Source organism: Arachis hypogaea, chromosome 4 (genome assembly GCF_003086295.3).
Source record: "Arachis hypogaea cultivar Tifrunner chromosome 4, arahy.Tifrunner.gnm2.J5K5, whole genome shotgun sequence".
In the NCBI taxonomy this organism is placed as follows: Eukaryota; Viridiplantae; Streptophyta; class Magnoliopsida; order Fabales; family Fabaceae; genus Arachis; species Arachis hypogaea.
This window is the reverse complement of record NC_092039.1, coordinates 8,877,366-8,895,211: the sequence shown is the minus strand read 5'-3', so window position 1 is coordinate 8,895,211 and position 17,846 is coordinate 8,877,366. Positions and strand designations below refer to the sequence as shown.

Sequence of the window (17,846 nt, the reverse complement as noted above, 5' to 3'; positions counted from 1 at the left end):
TCTCGCCACTATTCGCGACTCTATTCTCATAATTTTCACCGGCCCAGCTCACAATCTCAGCGAGTAGGAGAGGCGGTGGGGAGGTTTGAGTCGTTGTTGGTGGTGGAGATAATGGAAGGGACAGTGCGACTTGTGACGGCAAAGGAAGGGGAGGAAGAGAACTTGGAAGAGAAGGTTAGCGGCTTTTAACAACTAAGTGAAATGTATTCATTTAAAAATATTAAAAAAAGTTACCCCTCTATTTTATGTGTAATTGTGAAAAAAATCCTACAAAAACATACATGTTGATTTTGATATTTTTTGGGTGCGCCAAATAATTTTTTGGCGTTTTGTTGCACAAACTTCTCGTGCATATACCGAATCCGTGCCCATTTTTGTAGTAGTTATCTTTAGAATTTTAGACTTGATTGTTCTTAAAATGTTGATAAAGATATGTATTTTGAATTTTTTTAATCTTTTACTATTTTATATTTTTTATTTATATAGAACTAATTTTATTGGTTCAACTAATAATTTATTGGTTGAATTAATAAACCAATAAATCAATAATCTAACCAATTTCATCACTGATTCAATTTTTACAACTATTCTCATGAAAAAAAGTTTAGAATACAGAAATAAATTAATTTGACACCTTATTTTGATCAAGAAATAATGGTGTATGTAGTAACATTTGGAAATGAGTTTTTTTAAGAGACATAATGGACTACTCAGCTAAAGCCTCAGCTGTAATTTGGAAATGAGTTAAACAATAATCGGTTGATCTCTGTGTCTATCTGTGTCTAGAGGGAGATGGAGGTTGGACCAATTGGCATGCCATGTGAAAAATAATAGTGCTCCAGTTTGACAAACCAGCCCACAAATCAACCCTATCCATAAACCCTGTTTCACAACATAAATTTCAAAAAAGAAAATTGATAATGATTCAACAGCAATAAAAATCAAATTAATATCAACTTCCTCCAAGGTTTAGATAACAATAAATTCGATAGCTTAAGGCTTAAGGTGTATTTGATTTGTATTTTTTTTTAGTATTTTTTATATTTTAAAATTTTATATAAAAAAATAGAAAATATACAGAAGATAGAAACAGGAAAATAATTTTATTGTTTTTCTTTTTTTTATAAAATTTTAAAATAAAAATATTGAAAATAAAAATAAAAAATAAAAATATAAACTAAATACACCTTTATATTTAAAAAATATAACATTAAATACTTCTATAAACAGAACTTAATTTTTCGTCCTAAATGGACGAAAATTAAATGTCATTTAAACAAATAGGGGAGTGATTTAAATGAATTTTACTAAAACTAAAAAAAATACAGTGTAATTACTAATTTGTCCTTTAAGTAATGAATAATAAACACAAGTAAAAGACCAATATGTGCTTATTTTTCAAAAACTTACCTTGACTTGCAAATTAGTCTTAAATCCCAGAAGACATGATATTGGTAAACCAATGAGATAAAGAGTTGCAAGGTTGACATATGCAGCCAAGTGCTGCCTGCCACATCCTCTAATCACTCCTGCATATATGTTCAAATTGATCCATTTTCTTAATTAATAATTGGTGAATATTCAAGTTGTTTTTATATAAAGTTGATAGTTGATAACTATTAGATAATTTAATATGTTTGACTAAATTACTATCTAATGATTCTCAACTATCAACTTCTTATAAAGATAACTGCATTTAAGTTTCTATCTTAATAATTTTTAAACCTTGGAATGAATTGTTATTGAGGATCAAATTTGAAGACAAAGAAGAAGAAAAGCTCGGAGAAACTAAACCTGATAAGACACCTTGGACAGCATCTAGTAATATGGCTATCGCAAGTAAGGGTGTTATTGAAGCGAACTCCTCTCTTATTTTAGAATTGCTACTAAACATTTGAATCCATATATTATGACCAGTCACAAGTGTCAAAACAAAGCACAAACCAAGTAGAACTGAGAGAGTAAGAGTCACTCTCATAGCGCGATTCGCTCGATTTGGGTGGCCGGCTCCTAGTTCATTTGAAACTCGGGTACTGTCATCAAACTAAGGTTTTTCAATAATTGAAAAAAATAATAATAAGATCTAAGGCATAAGAAAACGTTCAATTAACTAACCTTGCAGCTGCACTGAGACCATAAGTGATCATGGATGCAATGAATTCTGTGTTGGCACTGCAGATTTTTGTTTTTAAGAAAAATTAAGGAGAATTAAATTTATGGAAATTAAAGTAAAATTAATTAATTTGAAAATAAAAATCTAAACTATTAGAACCATACATACCATATTGCCATTAAGGAAGTGGTTATTTCTGAATCAGGCATTAGTCCAGCTAAGAAAATCAAGACTTCAAAAGCCCAATATTCCAAACTTGCGTAACAAAAAAACATAATTAATGAGATTCATCAATATAATTCTCTATAACTAACTTGCAACAGTATTCTCTTAATTTGACTTGAAAATACTGTTAATTTTAGAAAATACTGTTAATCTTTAATATAAAGAAATTGGCAAATTAATCTATAATCTTTTTTTCTAATAAAAAATAAAAATTTAGTCCCCATATTTTCTAATAAAAGAATTTGATAGAAAAAGATTAAATTCTTTAATAACTGGAATTTTAAAAATTAAAGAACTAGTCAGTTTTGCTTTTGTTTTTTTATTTTGGTAACTTTTTAGTTTTTGACTTTACTACTACTAATTTAAGTTTTAAGAGATGAAAAAGTTAAAAAGTAGAGTTTGTTAATGTTTCATACCATACCATTGCTGCAGAAGGTAGAGCAAGTTTGAGACTTGGCAATACATAATGAAAAGATTGAGTAGAAAATCCTTTCCATGTCAACTTGAACTTCTTTCCAAACATAACATACAAAGCCAACAAAACAATAGCTATCCATAGTGAAATAGAAGCCGAAATAGGTGCACCAACAAAACCCAAACCTGTCTTCTCAACCAATGCATATGCAATGCCAATGTGAATCAACAATGGGATAGCTGAGAGAATAGCCAATGGTGTCACAACAGATTGTGTTTGAAGAAATCTAAGAATGTTTTGCAAGAATCCATATGCAAACAAGCCTGGGAAAAGGAACTTCAAGTAAAGTGCTGCTGTTTTTGCTATGTCTTGGGATTGGTGAAGTAGTACTAAGATGTGTTGTGTGTAGAACCAAATCATGGATATGATGATGGAGAAAACAAGAGATATGATGCATGAGGATTGGAGATAAATTCCCAGCATTTGGTATTCCTTTGCACCAAATCCTTGCCCACATAGTGTTTCTAGTGTCCCACTTAATCCAACCTAAGATAAGAACATGGGAAACAACATTAGAGTTTAATGTCACATTCAACATAAGGTGTGTTAATAATAATTTTAGCTATGTATTTAAAATGAATGTTGATATTTTAGATAAGTTTTCAAACAAATTAACTAAACCAGATAAGAAAGTGAGAAAAAAGTAAGAAAGAATTGTATGGTTACCATGAGAGAGACACCAGTGCCACTGAACCATGAGTTAGCAAGAGTGGAACCAGCAAGTTGAAGATTACCAAGGTGGCCAGCAAGCATTACAGAAACCAAAGTGATTAAGTTATAGAACAGATTCGTAAGAATCATGGGTAGTGAAAACAATAGTTGACGCTTTGCTTCCTTCCACCAACTTTCATGTCGTTCTTGTTGTTGTTGTTGTGTATCTTCTCCTCCTTCTCTATTACCTAATAAGACAGGAGGACTTTCATGTCGTTCTTGTTGTTGTTGTGTATCTTCTCCTCCTTCTCTATTACCTAATAAGACAGGAGGTGTTATTGTTGTTGCAGTGTCATGGAAACTGTTGTTACTATTACTTGCTAACATTAGTCTTTTCTTCGAATGAGTTCTATTGCTCACATTTTCTTTTTCTCTTTTAATTTATACGTTCACTTCTTTTAATTTTTTATGTTAAGCATCATATTTATAGGATAATAAAAAGTATCATACGCCACATTCCATTCAATCTTAGTGTATAAATTCATATAAGAATGTTTAAACATCCAACTTTAGTATTTTAACATTTTATGGCTGGTACATGCACATAAAAAAATTGTGTATAAATATTTGTATTATTTAATTAAATTTAATATATATTTTAATTATTTATACTAATGACTAATTTAATAATTAATTAATTAATTAATTATATATAGTATAATTGGTATTTTAACGATACTTGTTAAAAATATTACAAGTAAAAAGTATTAATGGAATATCTCCTTCTTTTTTTGGGCTCATTTGGACACTATATTTTTTTTCTAATAAAATGAATAACCAGTTTATTTTTGAAAAAAAAAATATTAATTGAAAAAGCACTTTTTTTTTTCCTTCCAATTTTTTGTACTCTCTTCCCTTGAAACGAGGAGAAGAGAATTGAGAGAGAGATAAGCCACAAGGCTTATTAAGCAAGGGTAAGTGGTATTTTTTGTCTTTTTGTTTATGGGCTCTATCTAAAGTGTAGAGTCCAATTTTTAAAAAGAGGTAATGACCAATTCGGTATTCGAAAGATTCAAACGCTGACATTTTGGTACCCAACTATTGATATTGACAAAAAGGTACCTGAATGATTTAAAATTTTGCCAAGCGTGTCCAAAAGCTTGCCGGAACATAGCTCCAGTGAGTACAATGCTTACGTGGTGGCCAGTTTTTACTGACAAGGTTAGTGTTATATTAGATGGAATTTCTAATTTTAATTATACTTATCCTACTTGGAAAATAAACTAAACCTAATTTGAACATTAGTTTTGTCCCAAATTAATTTTGTCCTAAAACCCAATTTTGCTTTCCTCGCTCTCTCGTAGAGCACGATCCCAATCTGGAAGATGCAAGCAGCTAGGGCTCCTGGAAAAGGTAGAACCGTGAGAAAGCACTCATCCATAGCCTTCGACGTTGATGGTGGTTCTGGAGTTGGTAGTAAAATCTACGATGGGTGTTGCTTTTGTCCCCTTCCGGTGGTTCCGTTGAAGTCGAAGACAAGTAGCAACCCTGATAGATGGTTTCTACGTTGCCCTCTGTGGAAGGTAAGGTTAAAATATTGATGTTACGTGAGGAAATGATGCATTCTTCCTGGGTTTATTTTCTCCACTTTTCAGATTTACTTTCCGATCTTCTCTGATTCATGAAATTTTTGTGCCATGCTAGAACACACAAAGACGTTGTGGGTATTTTCAATGGTTGGATGAAATTGAAGACCAATGTGTGGAAGGAGAAGTTTCTTCGGAGAATAGCAACATGGTGGGCATAGCAGACCCAAAAAAGAAAAGCAGAATCAACCAGGAGGATAGTGATGGCCGGGAAAGGGATAGGATGATGATGGTGCTTCCTGTGGTTAATGACATGAAGGAGAAACTGAAGAGGGTTGAGTTCTTGTTGATTGTTATCTGTGTATTGCTTGGGTTAAATCTGGTTTTGAGTCTGCTGTGTATGGCTAAATAGGAAGACAATGGTCAAATTTAAGATTTTAGGAATGAAATTTTGTTTATTTGTAATGTTCTCCTAATTGTAATTGAGATGAATTAATGGATGCATTCTTATTTGTCTTCTGTGATTGAGTTATTGCTTTTGAATTGTGAGCAAGCCATATATAAGATAAGTTACCCATTGATGAAAAAAGGCATAAACAGAAGCTATATAAAAACACCTGTCTCATAGCATGAAAACATAATCCATAAGTATCCAGAGTAACATACCTCAGACCCAAAATAACAAAAGTTTTGCCCCAAAAAACCTATCATGGCATAATGACAGTAATGTTGATAACAAGTAATACTAAATTTGGTCCAACATGAAACTAAAAACTAAACAAGTAACATGTGCATCATAATCATTGGATTCATAAAACCAATACTTATCCAAAAATGCTAGAACAAAAAAGAAATAATATTTTTACCTCCTGCATTCTGAGTAGCTGCTTCCTCTGCCCTCATCTCATCCACCAAGGGTTCTTCATTGTTAGCACCTTCATTGGCAACATGTGCATCATCATCATTCCTCTCATGTATTTGTTCATTTACTGTTTCAGCTTCTAGAGGATCACCCTCAGGCTGTTCAGATTCAGCAGCTATCCTTTCTTGTGATAAACCACTGGGTGGTGGTCTTGGATGCCTCTTTCTCACCCTCTTAACTTTTTCTGGAGCTGCAGGTTGCTCAATCTCTTTATCCCCATTCCTGTGATTCACATCTTCATTCATAACACCACATTCTCCGGCCTCCGACTCGTTAACATCAACACCCTTCTCAATCACAACTTCATTCAAAGTCTCCTTCACAACAACTGTTAAAACCTTACTCAACTGATTAACCTCGCCAGTTTTCTCACTCACAACTTCAGTTTTCCTCTCATCACCGGGTGGATTGACCTCAACCACACTCTCACTGCTACCAGAAGACACCACATCGTCATCAATGATTTCAGGGTTGGCATCAATAGGGTGATCAAAGTAGAGATGAACAATGTTGTCGTTTTTAATTGCACTCTCACACATCCTCATCACTTCAGCATCTGTCCTCAGTACTCTAAGACCCTGACCTAATTCGAAACCAGGTTCTAGCCAATACGCCTCATTATATCCAGGGTAACCCAGGTCTAAAAACAACCCCTCAACAAAAAATAAATTACATGTCTCCACATTCACCCTGTGTATCTCAGTGACTAAACCCCCTTCGTATATCACATTCCCATCTCTAACCTTTTTCAAGCAACCCATGTGATGATACACAAACGTAACTAAACGATCCATCTAAGAAATAGTAGAGAGAAGATACAATGAATAAACAGGATGTCACCAGCAAATGTAACAAAACCAGAACTTAAACAAAGAACATGAAGCAGAACGTACCTCTTCGTAGGGTTGCTCCTTGCGAACAATGGTGATCCCACGATGCCACTTGAGAACCGTTACCCTTAATTCGACAATGCCTCTCGTCTTGTATCCTTCTTCTTCGCGCCAAGCTTCGAGAGCAACGTCTCTTCCTCTCTATGTGACCTTTGATTTTCACTAGTGACACACTAACCACAGTAACTCAGTAACTAGTAACTTGGTATATGCTAATTGGGTTTTAGGAAAAAATTAATTTGGGGCAAAACTAATGTTCAAATTAGGTTTAGTTTATTTTCCAAGTAGGATAAGCATAATTAAAATTAGAAATTCCATCTAATATAACACTAACCTTGTCAGCAAAAACCGGCCACCACGTAAGCATCGTACTCACGGAGCTATGTTCCGGCAAGCTCTTGGACACGCTTGACAAAATTTTAAATCATTTAGATACCTTTTTGTCAATATCAATAGTTGGGTACCAAAATGTCAACGTTTGAATCTTTCGGATATCGAATTGGTCATTACCTCTTTTAAAAATATATGTTTCAATTTGTATCTGAAATAGTTTTTTTGTCACTTTTATCTTTTTACTTTTTTTCATAGGCAATACCAAACTGATATAAGTGTGTACAGTTAAATAATTACATTTTCGCAGTTTAAATAATTGCATGTTTATTAAAAAATTAATTTATCGTTCAATTTTAAAAACATAAAAAGAGGCTATAAATTCAACCCCTCCCTTCTAAACTATTAAAAACCTTTTTTATAATTCCATTCAAGTCGTGAACTTCTTTATACGAAGGTTATTGTAGGATAATAAAAAATGGTGAATGTTATCTTACCCTCTTTAAAAGAACATGTATATTACTCTTTCTAATGTGTCACATACTAATTCGATGTTTATTCTAATACATTTGTTATATATTTATTAAAATATTAATTTAAAAATTTTCTTATATTAACTAAATTCTAAACTAAAATATTGATATGACAAATTAAAAATAGAAACACAAATTAGTGTCACCGTGAAAATTTTTAATTTATAAAGTTTATTGTATCAAGTAAATCTTTAAATTTAAAAATTTATTTTATACAATTTGGTTTTGAATTATATGAAAAAAGAAGAAATTGAAACACTTTATATCTTATGTTTTAAAAATTAATGTAGCTAATTTGTAATTATTTTTTATGAAAGTCTGAATTTTTATTTAATTTTTGTCAAAAATCAGAGATTTTGTGTGAAAATTAAAAGAGTAATATATGACATTATTTTTCAAATATTTTTTAAAATTTTCAACAAATTTTAATGATTCGAAATCAATTTCTTATTTTTTATTTTATTAGATAAATTAGTCATCTAACAAATTTTACTAAAAATTTAAAATAAATAAACATACATTAGAATATGACATATCAGAAAGAATAATTTATATGTTATTTTAGAATGGGTATAATAGTATTTACCATAAAAAATATGCATATATCAAGTCGAAAACTTCTTTATATGTTCCTTTCAATATTATTATCATTTATTTATATATAATATATACTAACATCCTAAAAAGTTAGTATAGATTAATTATATTTAGTGTTTGCCAATACTTTCAATAAATTCAAAACATTGCAATGCAATAGTATAATTCATTAGTTTGGTGAAAATGTATGAAAATGCTTGTTAATACAAAAATATATAAGATGTAGATAAAAGTAAAAGCCACAGTTTTATTTGAAAGCATTATTAGTAAAAAACAATTTCCTACCAAACTTTCTAAGATCATAATAGCTTATAACATACTCAATAGTAGCAAAGGCCAAATAATGAAAATGAGGTGTATTGAGCCATGCACACATTTGGTACCATTTATGGGTGGACAACTTCAACAGTCAATTTATTAATTTTCATTGTAGTTGTAGAACATCAAGGATGATTACGTGTATTGCGGTCAGAAGTTTTTATACCTCGTTTTCTTTGATCTGTTCTACTCCACTTGTTGTTTTAATTGTTTATGTTAGGGTTCTTGACATTGCTCAGTTTTCAAGCATGATAATGATTTGAACTCAGGATCGATGCTATCGAAGGAGGTAAGAGTACCTGAACTTTCTCCCAAGCTGGCTCGATTTAAATTCTCTTGCATTTGATTGTTCTGATCTACTGTGGTTGCTACCATTTGCAGATCGATCTGTGAAATTGGAGTATCCATCACCTTTAGCGTCGATCTCGTGATGGAGGAGGAGAATGGAGAAGAGGAAAATTTAAAAAAGAAAGAAGAGAATGTTACTTATTCTGAGTTAATCAGTTGTAACAAACCTAGTGAATTACAGCCACGTATTTATAAGAAACTGAGTGAAGTACGGTGATATATATTCTTCCATATACTTGTAATAAACCGATTGAACTCAAATATCGGTTACACCAAGATTTATTATTTATAGATAAATCAATTACACTTCCAAGTGAAAGTAATTGTAATCACAAATGATAAACATAAAATATAAACTTAATTTTAAAACTAAACAAATCACCTTAAATTTAAACGTTGGAGTTTAATTTGCCATATTCAACACATGGTGTATTACTAATAATTTTAGCTATTTTAGTTATTAATAATAATAATAATAATAATAATAATAATAATAATAATAATAATAATAGTTTAATTTTACTCTCTTCAATTTTTAAAATACATTTTATGTTGTCTTTATTTCTAAACTTGAGTTTTATATTCTAATTTTACCATTATATATCTTCTTAACTTTCTCTTTCTCTCTTATCTAATTCCTCCATTAGGGCATTCTCTCCATCCTTAAATTCTCTCTCCTTCCATGTTATTATTTGTTGATTTGGTTTTACTGCTATGAAACTTTCTTTGTTAGATTTTTAAGATATATAATTTCATAAGTTGTTATAAAAAAAATTTATAATTTAATTTTATAAAAAATTAATTGTTATATATCTTTTTTTATCGATTTAAATTTTTAAATAAATAATTATATAACTATCATAAATAATAACGCATTCATCTAAATTAGTTGTCCCACACTTAAGAGTGGTATCTAAATTAGCTTTAAAAAGACAAAAATACTCTTTTAAAATTATTTATAAACGACTAAAATATTCGGTTACTATTAAGGTTGTTTAATTTTTATTAGAAATTAAATATTTTAATTTAATTTTAAAAATATTAAAATATACTTTTTTTATTTTAGATAAACAAAAATATCCTTTTGTTTTTTAATTGTATTAATATAGTTAGACATTTGAATTTGATTTTAAATGAATAAACTATTAGTTTAGTTAATCTTAAAAAGACTAAAGTATTTTTTTAAATTTATTTTAAAAAACTAAAATACCTTTTTAAACTAATGCTATTTAAATGAATTAAAACATAAAAATTTAAATTTGATTTTAAAACACTAAAATAGTTTTGTAGTGAATTTTATTACAAATCTAAATAAAATACACTAAAAAGTTTTTTAGTCCTTTAATAATCAAACTCTAGTATTTTATATACTAACAACCTAAAGGGTTAGTAAGGATTAACTATATTTACTTATTTAGTGTTTGCCAATACATTTAATAAATCCAAAACTGTGTTTCTAGAAGGTTTTTTAGTCTTTTAATAATCAACAAAAATTATTTTTATATTCATAAAAAATAAAAATAAAAACACATCACTTTTTCATAATTAGACATAATACATGTTGACTCTCTATAGCCAAAAAAAGTAGCCACCTTCTATTCCTTTTTTGAGTTTTTCCACCTCTCATGCTTTCAATCTCACTATCCCCAACTTATTTTCGTGTCAAATTCTTACACTTGGATTCACAATATATTTTTCTTCCTTTTGAAAATTAGTGATAGGATTATAACTAATGACGTGACGTTCATGCATTATTTATACACATGTTGCATGACTGTACGATTTAAAACTTCACATGATAATGTTACTACAAAATTAACCATTTTCAACAAATTTTAATATTTTGTTTAATAATCAAAATACACTAACAAGTTTTTTAGTCCTTTAATAATTAAATTCTATTATTTTGTTTCTAATACAATCAAAGATCTTTAATCCTATAGACTATTTTAGTATTTTTAATATTAAATTCATTTTTTATTTATAATTTAAGTAATAAAATAAGTTCGTAAGAATCATAGTCAGTGGAAAAATTATTTAAAATTTTATTTTTAATAAATTATTCAAACTAGTTGAAGGTGTATTTGATTTTCTAGACTTTCTAAAAAAATGAGTGTTATTATTTATTAAAAGGAAAATAGAACAACAATGTTGTACATATTGTAACGAAATCTTAGCATTGTTGGACAATTTTAAATAAAAATAAAATGCAAGAGGATTTAAAGTTAAAACACTGTTCAACAATTAACTCTCTCGCCAACATTATTCTAATTAATTGACAAGGTTAATTAGAGAAAAAGTATTTACGATTAAAAAAAATTGTTTGGCAATTATGTTACTGAAATAATATTACTTTTTTGGTCATGGGACTTTGCTTGATCAATTAGTTCAAACAACCTTAGAAATTAAAAAAAAAAAAATTGGGCAACAGATTCTATACTCCCATATAAATGTGGGAATAAAATACTTTATTGAAAAAAATAGATGGTTGTTTTGGTATAGTAGCAAGTTAATATACATCAGTAAGTAAAAATATGGACGAATGGGAAAGTGACATACAAATTACACTATTTGCATCAATAATTACTTTTTTAAAATGTGTTATATAATTTTTCATACTAAAATGTCGTTGTCATTAATAATTGAATGATTTGAATATATTTTTTTATTAATTTTACAAAGAGTTTGTAATATCCTTTTAATTTTTCTAAAAAAACCATTTTTAATTGATTTTAAAAAATATAAAAATACACTTTTATTTAATTTTTAAAAGGCTAAAATAACTTTATAAACTTAATCTTGTTTATTTATATTATAAAAAAATGATTTTAAAAAGATTGAAATACTTTTTTAGTTAATTCTAAGTATAAAGTATCCCCTTAAGAATTAATTTGCCATATTCAACGCATGGTGTATTACTAATAATTTTAGCTATTTTAGTTCATAATAATAATAATAATAATAATAATAATAATAATAATAATAATAATAATAGTTCAATTTGTAAAATACATTTTATTTTGTCTTTATTTCTAAAATTGAATTTTATATTCTAATTTTACCATTATATATCTTCTTAACTTTCTCTTTTTCTTTTATCTAATTCCTCCATTAGGGCATTCTCTCCATCGTTAAATTCTCTCTCCTTCCATGTTATTATTTGTTGATTTGGTTTTACTCCTATGAAATTTTCTTTTGTTAATTTTGTTTCAAAGCATTATTAGGAAAAAACCATGTTACTATTTGTTGATTTGGTTTTACTGCTATGAAACTTTCTTTGTTAAATTTTGTTTCAAAGCATTATTAGGAAAAAAGAGTTTTCTCCCAGACTTTCTAAACTCATTAACGGTCTTTCTATTTGCACATATATATTATATATCCTACAACATGAGCTTAAACCTCAATCCAATTTCAAAATAATGAGAGAACAAACCAAATGGATAGCAAAACTAATTATTAATATAGTTAGAATTTTGAATTAGATTTTAAATGAATAAACTATTAGTTTAGTTAATCTTAAAAAGACTAAAGTATTTTTTTAAATTCATTTTAGAAAACTAAAATACCTTTTTAAACTATTGTTATTTAAATGAATTAAAAAAATAAAAATTTGAATTTGATTTTAAACACTAATATACTTTTGTAGTGAATTTTATTACAAGTCTAAATAAAATACACTAAAAAGTTTTTTAGTCCTTTAATAATCAAACTCTAGTATTTTATATACTAACAACCTAAAAGATTAGTATGGATTAACTATATTTAGTGTTTGCCAATACATTCAATAAATCCAAAACTTTGTGTTTCTAAAAAGTCTTTTTAGTCCTTTAATAATCAACAAAAATTATTTTTATATTCATAAAAAATAAAAATAAAAACACATCAGTTTTTCATAATTAGACATAACACATGTTAAATCTCTATAATCCAAAAAAGTAGTCACCTTCTATTCCTTTTTTGAGTTTTTCCACCTCTCATGCTTTCCATCTCAGTATCTCTAATTTATTTTTGTGTCAAATTCTTGTACTTGGATTCACGTGACGTTCATGTATATATTATTTACACATATGTTGCATGACTGATTCACAGAATTTAAAACCTCACATGCTAATAATAATATCATTAAGTTTGATTGGTGACTCGAGGTGAACTATTAATTCAAATTTGATAAGCATTAATTTTATAAGTAGAAGTACCTAAAAACTAAATTCATTTTTTTTAGCAGTGCCACCAACAATGATGAAAGTTGAAACCAATAGCAGTTTGGAAGAGGCACCAATGATTACGGAGCCTTCAGAGTCCTCCTCAATGGGTCAACCAGATTATTATTCTCCAACAGTTTTCAAAGTCTAAAGTTTCAATCAATCATGTTATGTTAGCCTTGTTTCTATCTTATTTACTGCATGCACTTGATGCTATTTGTGTTATGATCATTTGTCTTATGAACTCTTAAGCCAGAAAAATCTGAAATATTAGCTATAAATAAGGGCTGTACTATTGACATTGGATTACCTGTAACTGCTTGAGTTACATACTCTATGGAATCATGGTGATCATTTCTAAATTTCATGCCATGGTTCCATGTGCAATATATTTACTTGGTATTGTTATGAATGTGTTTGGTGGTGTGATCATTTTTTCAGCTTCAGAAATTAACTACAAATAACAGATGAAACATTTTTGGTAAAAAAAGCTTTCCTTTATTAACAATGGATTCTCATGACTAATTTTAGTCCCCTTTGATGAATGAAATTTACTGTTACATAATGAACATTTCACCACTGCTCCTTGAAGAGTTCACGTCCAATAATCATTCTTCTGATCTCACTAGTTCCTGCACCAATCTCATATAGTTTGGCATCTCTCAGAAGACGACCAGTTGGATACTCATTCACATATCCATTTCCTCCCAAACATTGTTTTGCCTGCAAATTTTGAAGGCTAATATAAGCACAGTAACACAAGAAGAAAACAACGAAAAAATGGTTAGCGTAAATTATGCCAACCTTCCCTGACTTTAGGCTACTATCCAAAATTTCTTAATTTGTCATATTGATACTAGCGACGAATAGTATTATCTGACTTCAAGAGAGGTCAAATGTAATTTACCCAAAATGTTAGGAGTAAGAACCTATGCAGAGTTAATAATTTTCTAAAATCACTTGAGCTCTTCCCAACTTACTATATTTTATTTAATAATCATCATGATTTCTATACATTTTGGCTGAAAAGTATTACCCCAAAATCTCAAAGAATAGTAGCTGCAACAAATAACCTGTGCAAACTATTTACCTGCAAAGCAACTTGGGTTGCACTCTCAGCAGCAGTAAGTATAATTCCAGCACAATCCTGAAAGCAGTAGCCATTACTCATGTTTTGTAACAGAAGATCGATCAATAATGTAATGTCTAAAAATTACATGCAATAAAATGCCAGGATGATTGTAGAAAAACCATTTCTCAACAATATGGACCTGTATAAACTGAAATTCCCGATGGGACGACCGAACTGCTCTCTTTGTCGAACATAAGGAAGGATCACATCAAGATATGCCTGCATGATACCAAGGGGACCAGCTGCCAAAACAAGTCTCTCCAGATCCAACCCAGCCATCATGACATAGACTCCTAAAACAAGAAAGGACTGATATTATAAACTATGGTTGAATAACACGAGCGGTTTTTTATTAGGATATTACAGAAGACCAATGATGGTCATACAACAAACTTTTGCAAGGTTGAATATACAAAATAACATAAAGATGATTTTATTCTAAAGTTGATAAATATGATCATAGAAGCTATTGCAAGACCTTTTCCTACTTCCCCAAGAACATTTTCTTCAGGAACCAAGCAATTCTCAAACAAGAGTTCACAACAAGTCATATTTATTATCAGTAAAAGGAAAGCACATCGACTAAAAATGGATTAAGTATAGAAAAGTTGTCACAAGCATGCATACTTACGTATCACTTCCTCGCATCCCAAGTTTATCCAATTTCTGGGCTGTGCTGAATCTGAAATCAAACAGAAGCAAAATTCATAATTTTAATCTTCCACTCCTAATTTCCCCCATATCCACGTGACTTATCATTTATGCACTGCCTCAACGTTTTAGCCATTTATTTTTCAGTTACATGACTCTACTTTTGCCCCCTCAATTTTAGAGAAGGAATTTTGCAAGCTAAGGACTTGGTAATCAAATTTGAACTATAAGACGCGACAAGGAGCCAGTGACCCGCCTTTTATATTTGGTAAAAATTACTGCTTTAATTTTTATTTTGAAGAAATAACTGAACTGTAAGCTTGAAATGCAGAGACTTTAGTACACTTTAAATTTGACTAGGTTCAGTACAAGTACCCCGGCATTCCCTTCTCAATGATGAATGCAGTGATTCCTATTGACACAGCTGCTATGTCTGTCTTTGCATAGACAACCCGATTCAGTTCAATATATCAATATGTGCTATCCATTCTCAGCATCTGTCTTGACTATTAGTCAAATGTGCTATAATTCTTGTTTCCATTAAGTACGTAGCATCAATCAACACGATCAGCCTGCATTTCATGCTGACAACATCAGAACCAGCTGCACCAAAAGACCAATTCGCTCTATGAAATCCTTGGAATGTCTTAAAAGATGCAATACACTCCCTATAAATTAATTAAGCATTCAAAGTTACAAAGTATGAACCAACAGAGTTCTTAGTTTCCAGATCTTAAAATTCAGACAATTATATGATTAAAATCATGTCCCGTTCGAAGAAATTCCAATTAGTAATGGTATGAGCAAGGCTAAAGCATGCTAACATTGACCAAAATCACAGCCTCAATTTGCGTCCCTGCCACCAACAACCCAAATTTGGAATCACAGAGTCAAAGGAGATGGCGAGGTCGAGGAGAGAGCGGGAACTTCTTGGTGCAGCGATGGACTTGCTGCGCTTGAGAAGGTGCAGCGGAGCAGAGCAGAGCAGAGGAAAGCTTCAGGCAAGCAGCAAGCAGTGGTACACGACAGGCTTCGTCTCTTGCAGCTGCAACAGATTCCAACCATGCACAACTAGGAGGAGATGGTGAGCAGCTCTGGCAAAAGAGAGGAAGCAGAAGAGTCCGGCGTCGCCGTCTTCGTCGGATCCAACAGAAACAGTGCTGATTGGAGCTCGGGGAAAAAGGGTTAGGGTTAGCATGTTTGGGGCCGTCACGCATGGGAGGGTTCACCGTGGAAACCTGGCTGAGCAGGGCTTGGGTGTCATCTTCGTTGAAGCAAAAGAGGCCGAGATTCTTGCCGGTGGAGGCTCCGGCAACCAGCAAGAGCTTCTTCTTTTCCAGAGATAAAGAAGAGGTTTGAGGAGACGAACAACACTGGAATCTTAGAGAAAAAATAACAACTTTTTTTATTTTTTCATTTTTTAGATGTGTTTTTGTTTTATTTTTAAATTATTTAAAATTTAAGGCGAAAGCTAGTGCACTCCAGATAAAGTAGGGAGTGCAGCACTCCTTAAAAGTTAACCTACTATCAAAAGTTATCAGGTAAATTTAATTTATTTATTATTGTTATTATTTTTTTTGTCATGGGCTGAACAAACAAATCAGCACTAACGAAAAGACTAATTCTTCTGTTACTCTGTTATTGTCGATGTGATGTCTTCAAATATTTTCACTGTTTTGCTTGATGGCAGGTACTTCCACTATCATTTTAGCTAGCTATAGATTTTGACGCTCTTGAACCCACCCTATTCCACTTCTACCATAAATGACCATCAAAGTCCGAAAAATTGCTGCCATAAAAAAGGAAGACGCATGTCTGTCGCCACTGCTGTTTAGCTAACTCGCATGATTCTCAGATGATGATGCAGTCAAAGCACAATATGCATGGCAGTTACAACAAGTCCATTATCTTTTATTTCAAATTAACCTCAACGTGTACGTAATAGAATGAAAAATTAAAATATAATTATATTTAAATAATTATTTGTATTATTTTTTTATTAATTTATTCAAAAAATAATTAAATTCTGAAGCTAATTGGTATAAAATATTACAGATATAAAACTAAGAAAAATTTTTATTTGTATAAAAATGAGCCTAATAAATAATTATTCTATTTAATATATAATTAAGAGTATTTCTTTCTTTACCAACAAATTATAGTTCAAATGACATAATCTCTTTATATTCACCTAAGAATTGGTAAAAAAAAATACTTCTTTCCTTTATTAACTTTTTTAAACATTAATTATTTATTTTACATTTAATATAAAAATAAATGAATATAATATTTATTGAGTAGAAGCAATTACACAAAAAATTTTGTTGTCATAGTATTTGAACGAAAGAAAAGAAAATGTTATTTTAAGAAAAAATAATAATATATTTTTAATAATATTCTTAATACAAAATAATAAATTTTAAATATTTTTTTAAATAATATATATTAACTAAAATAATATAATTATCCCAAATAATATATTATAAATATAGTAAAATAACATATTTCAATAAAAAATTGTTAATAAAAAATTATATAAATATTTTTTACATTAATTTTTGTTTCGCACAAAATAAAATTATTATATGTTTGTTTGCTTTTTACGTTGTATAAATATTTTTTTAATTAAATTTATATAGTACTAAATCTTTTATCATTCTGTTCATGTTTAATGTTTTAATTTTGTTTCACACAAAATAAAATTATATATATATATATAATACAAAATTTTTTATCATTGTATTTATATTTAATATTATAATTTTATTTCACATAAAACAAAATTTATTTAAATTGTAATATTATATATATATAACACAATTTTTTTATCATTGTGTTTATATTTAATATTATATTTTATTTCACACAAAATA

At 29.6% G+C, this 17,846-nt stretch overlaps 3 protein-coding genes across 4 annotated transcripts; all 3 read right to left on the bottom strand.

Annotated features, from left to right (window-relative positions):
• Positions 1-723: 723 nt before the first annotated feature.
• On the bottom strand, positions 724-3,851 carry LOC112794605 (protein DETOXIFICATION 18-like). The gene is made up of 7 exons (XM_025836595.3): positions 3,480-3,851; positions 2,755-3,299; positions 2,282-2,368; positions 2,116-2,172; positions 1,795-2,033; positions 1,411-1,529; positions 724-882 (listed from the first exon to the last, which is right to left on the bottom strand). The coding sequence occupies exons 1-7, from the start codon at positions 3,849-3,851 to the stop codon at positions 745-747; spliced, it is 1,557 nt and encodes a 518-aa protein (XP_025692380.1). The 3' UTR covers positions 724-744.
• A 1,802-nt stretch (positions 3,852-5,653) lies between these two features.
• On the bottom strand, positions 5,654-6,925 carry LOC140184030 (uncharacterized). The gene is made up of 3 exons (XM_072234310.1): positions 6,866-6,925; positions 5,917-6,766; positions 5,654-5,667 (listed from the first exon to the last, which is right to left on the bottom strand). The coding sequence occupies exons 2-3, from the start codon at positions 6,764-6,766 to the stop codon at positions 5,654-5,656; spliced, it is 864 nt and encodes a 287-aa protein (XP_072090411.1). The 5' UTR covers positions 6,866-6,925.
• Positions 6,926-13,665: 6,740 nt separating this feature from the next.
• Positions 13,666-16,399, bottom strand: LOC112796155 (2-methylacyl-CoA dehydrogenase, mitochondrial-like). 2 transcript variants are annotated; one of them, XM_072235020.1, is made up of 6 exons: positions 15,798-16,399; positions 15,349-15,545; positions 14,954-15,004; positions 14,462-14,615; positions 14,281-14,337; positions 13,666-13,913 (listed from the first exon to the last, which is right to left on the bottom strand). In XM_072235020.1, the coding sequence occupies exons 4-6, from the start codon at positions 14,602-14,604 to the stop codon at positions 13,880-13,882; spliced, it is 234 nt and encodes a 77-aa protein (XP_072091121.1). In that variant the 5' UTR covers positions 14,605-14,615; positions 14,954-15,004; positions 15,349-15,545; positions 15,798-16,399; the 3' UTR covers positions 13,666-13,879. The 2 variants fall into 2 exon arrangements, with proteins under 2 accessions (XP_072091121.1, XP_072091120.1); XM_072235019.1 differs by having other exon boundaries at positions 15,349-15,576; positions 15,798-16,386.
• Between the last annotated feature and the right edge of the window lie 1,447 nt (positions 16,400-17,846).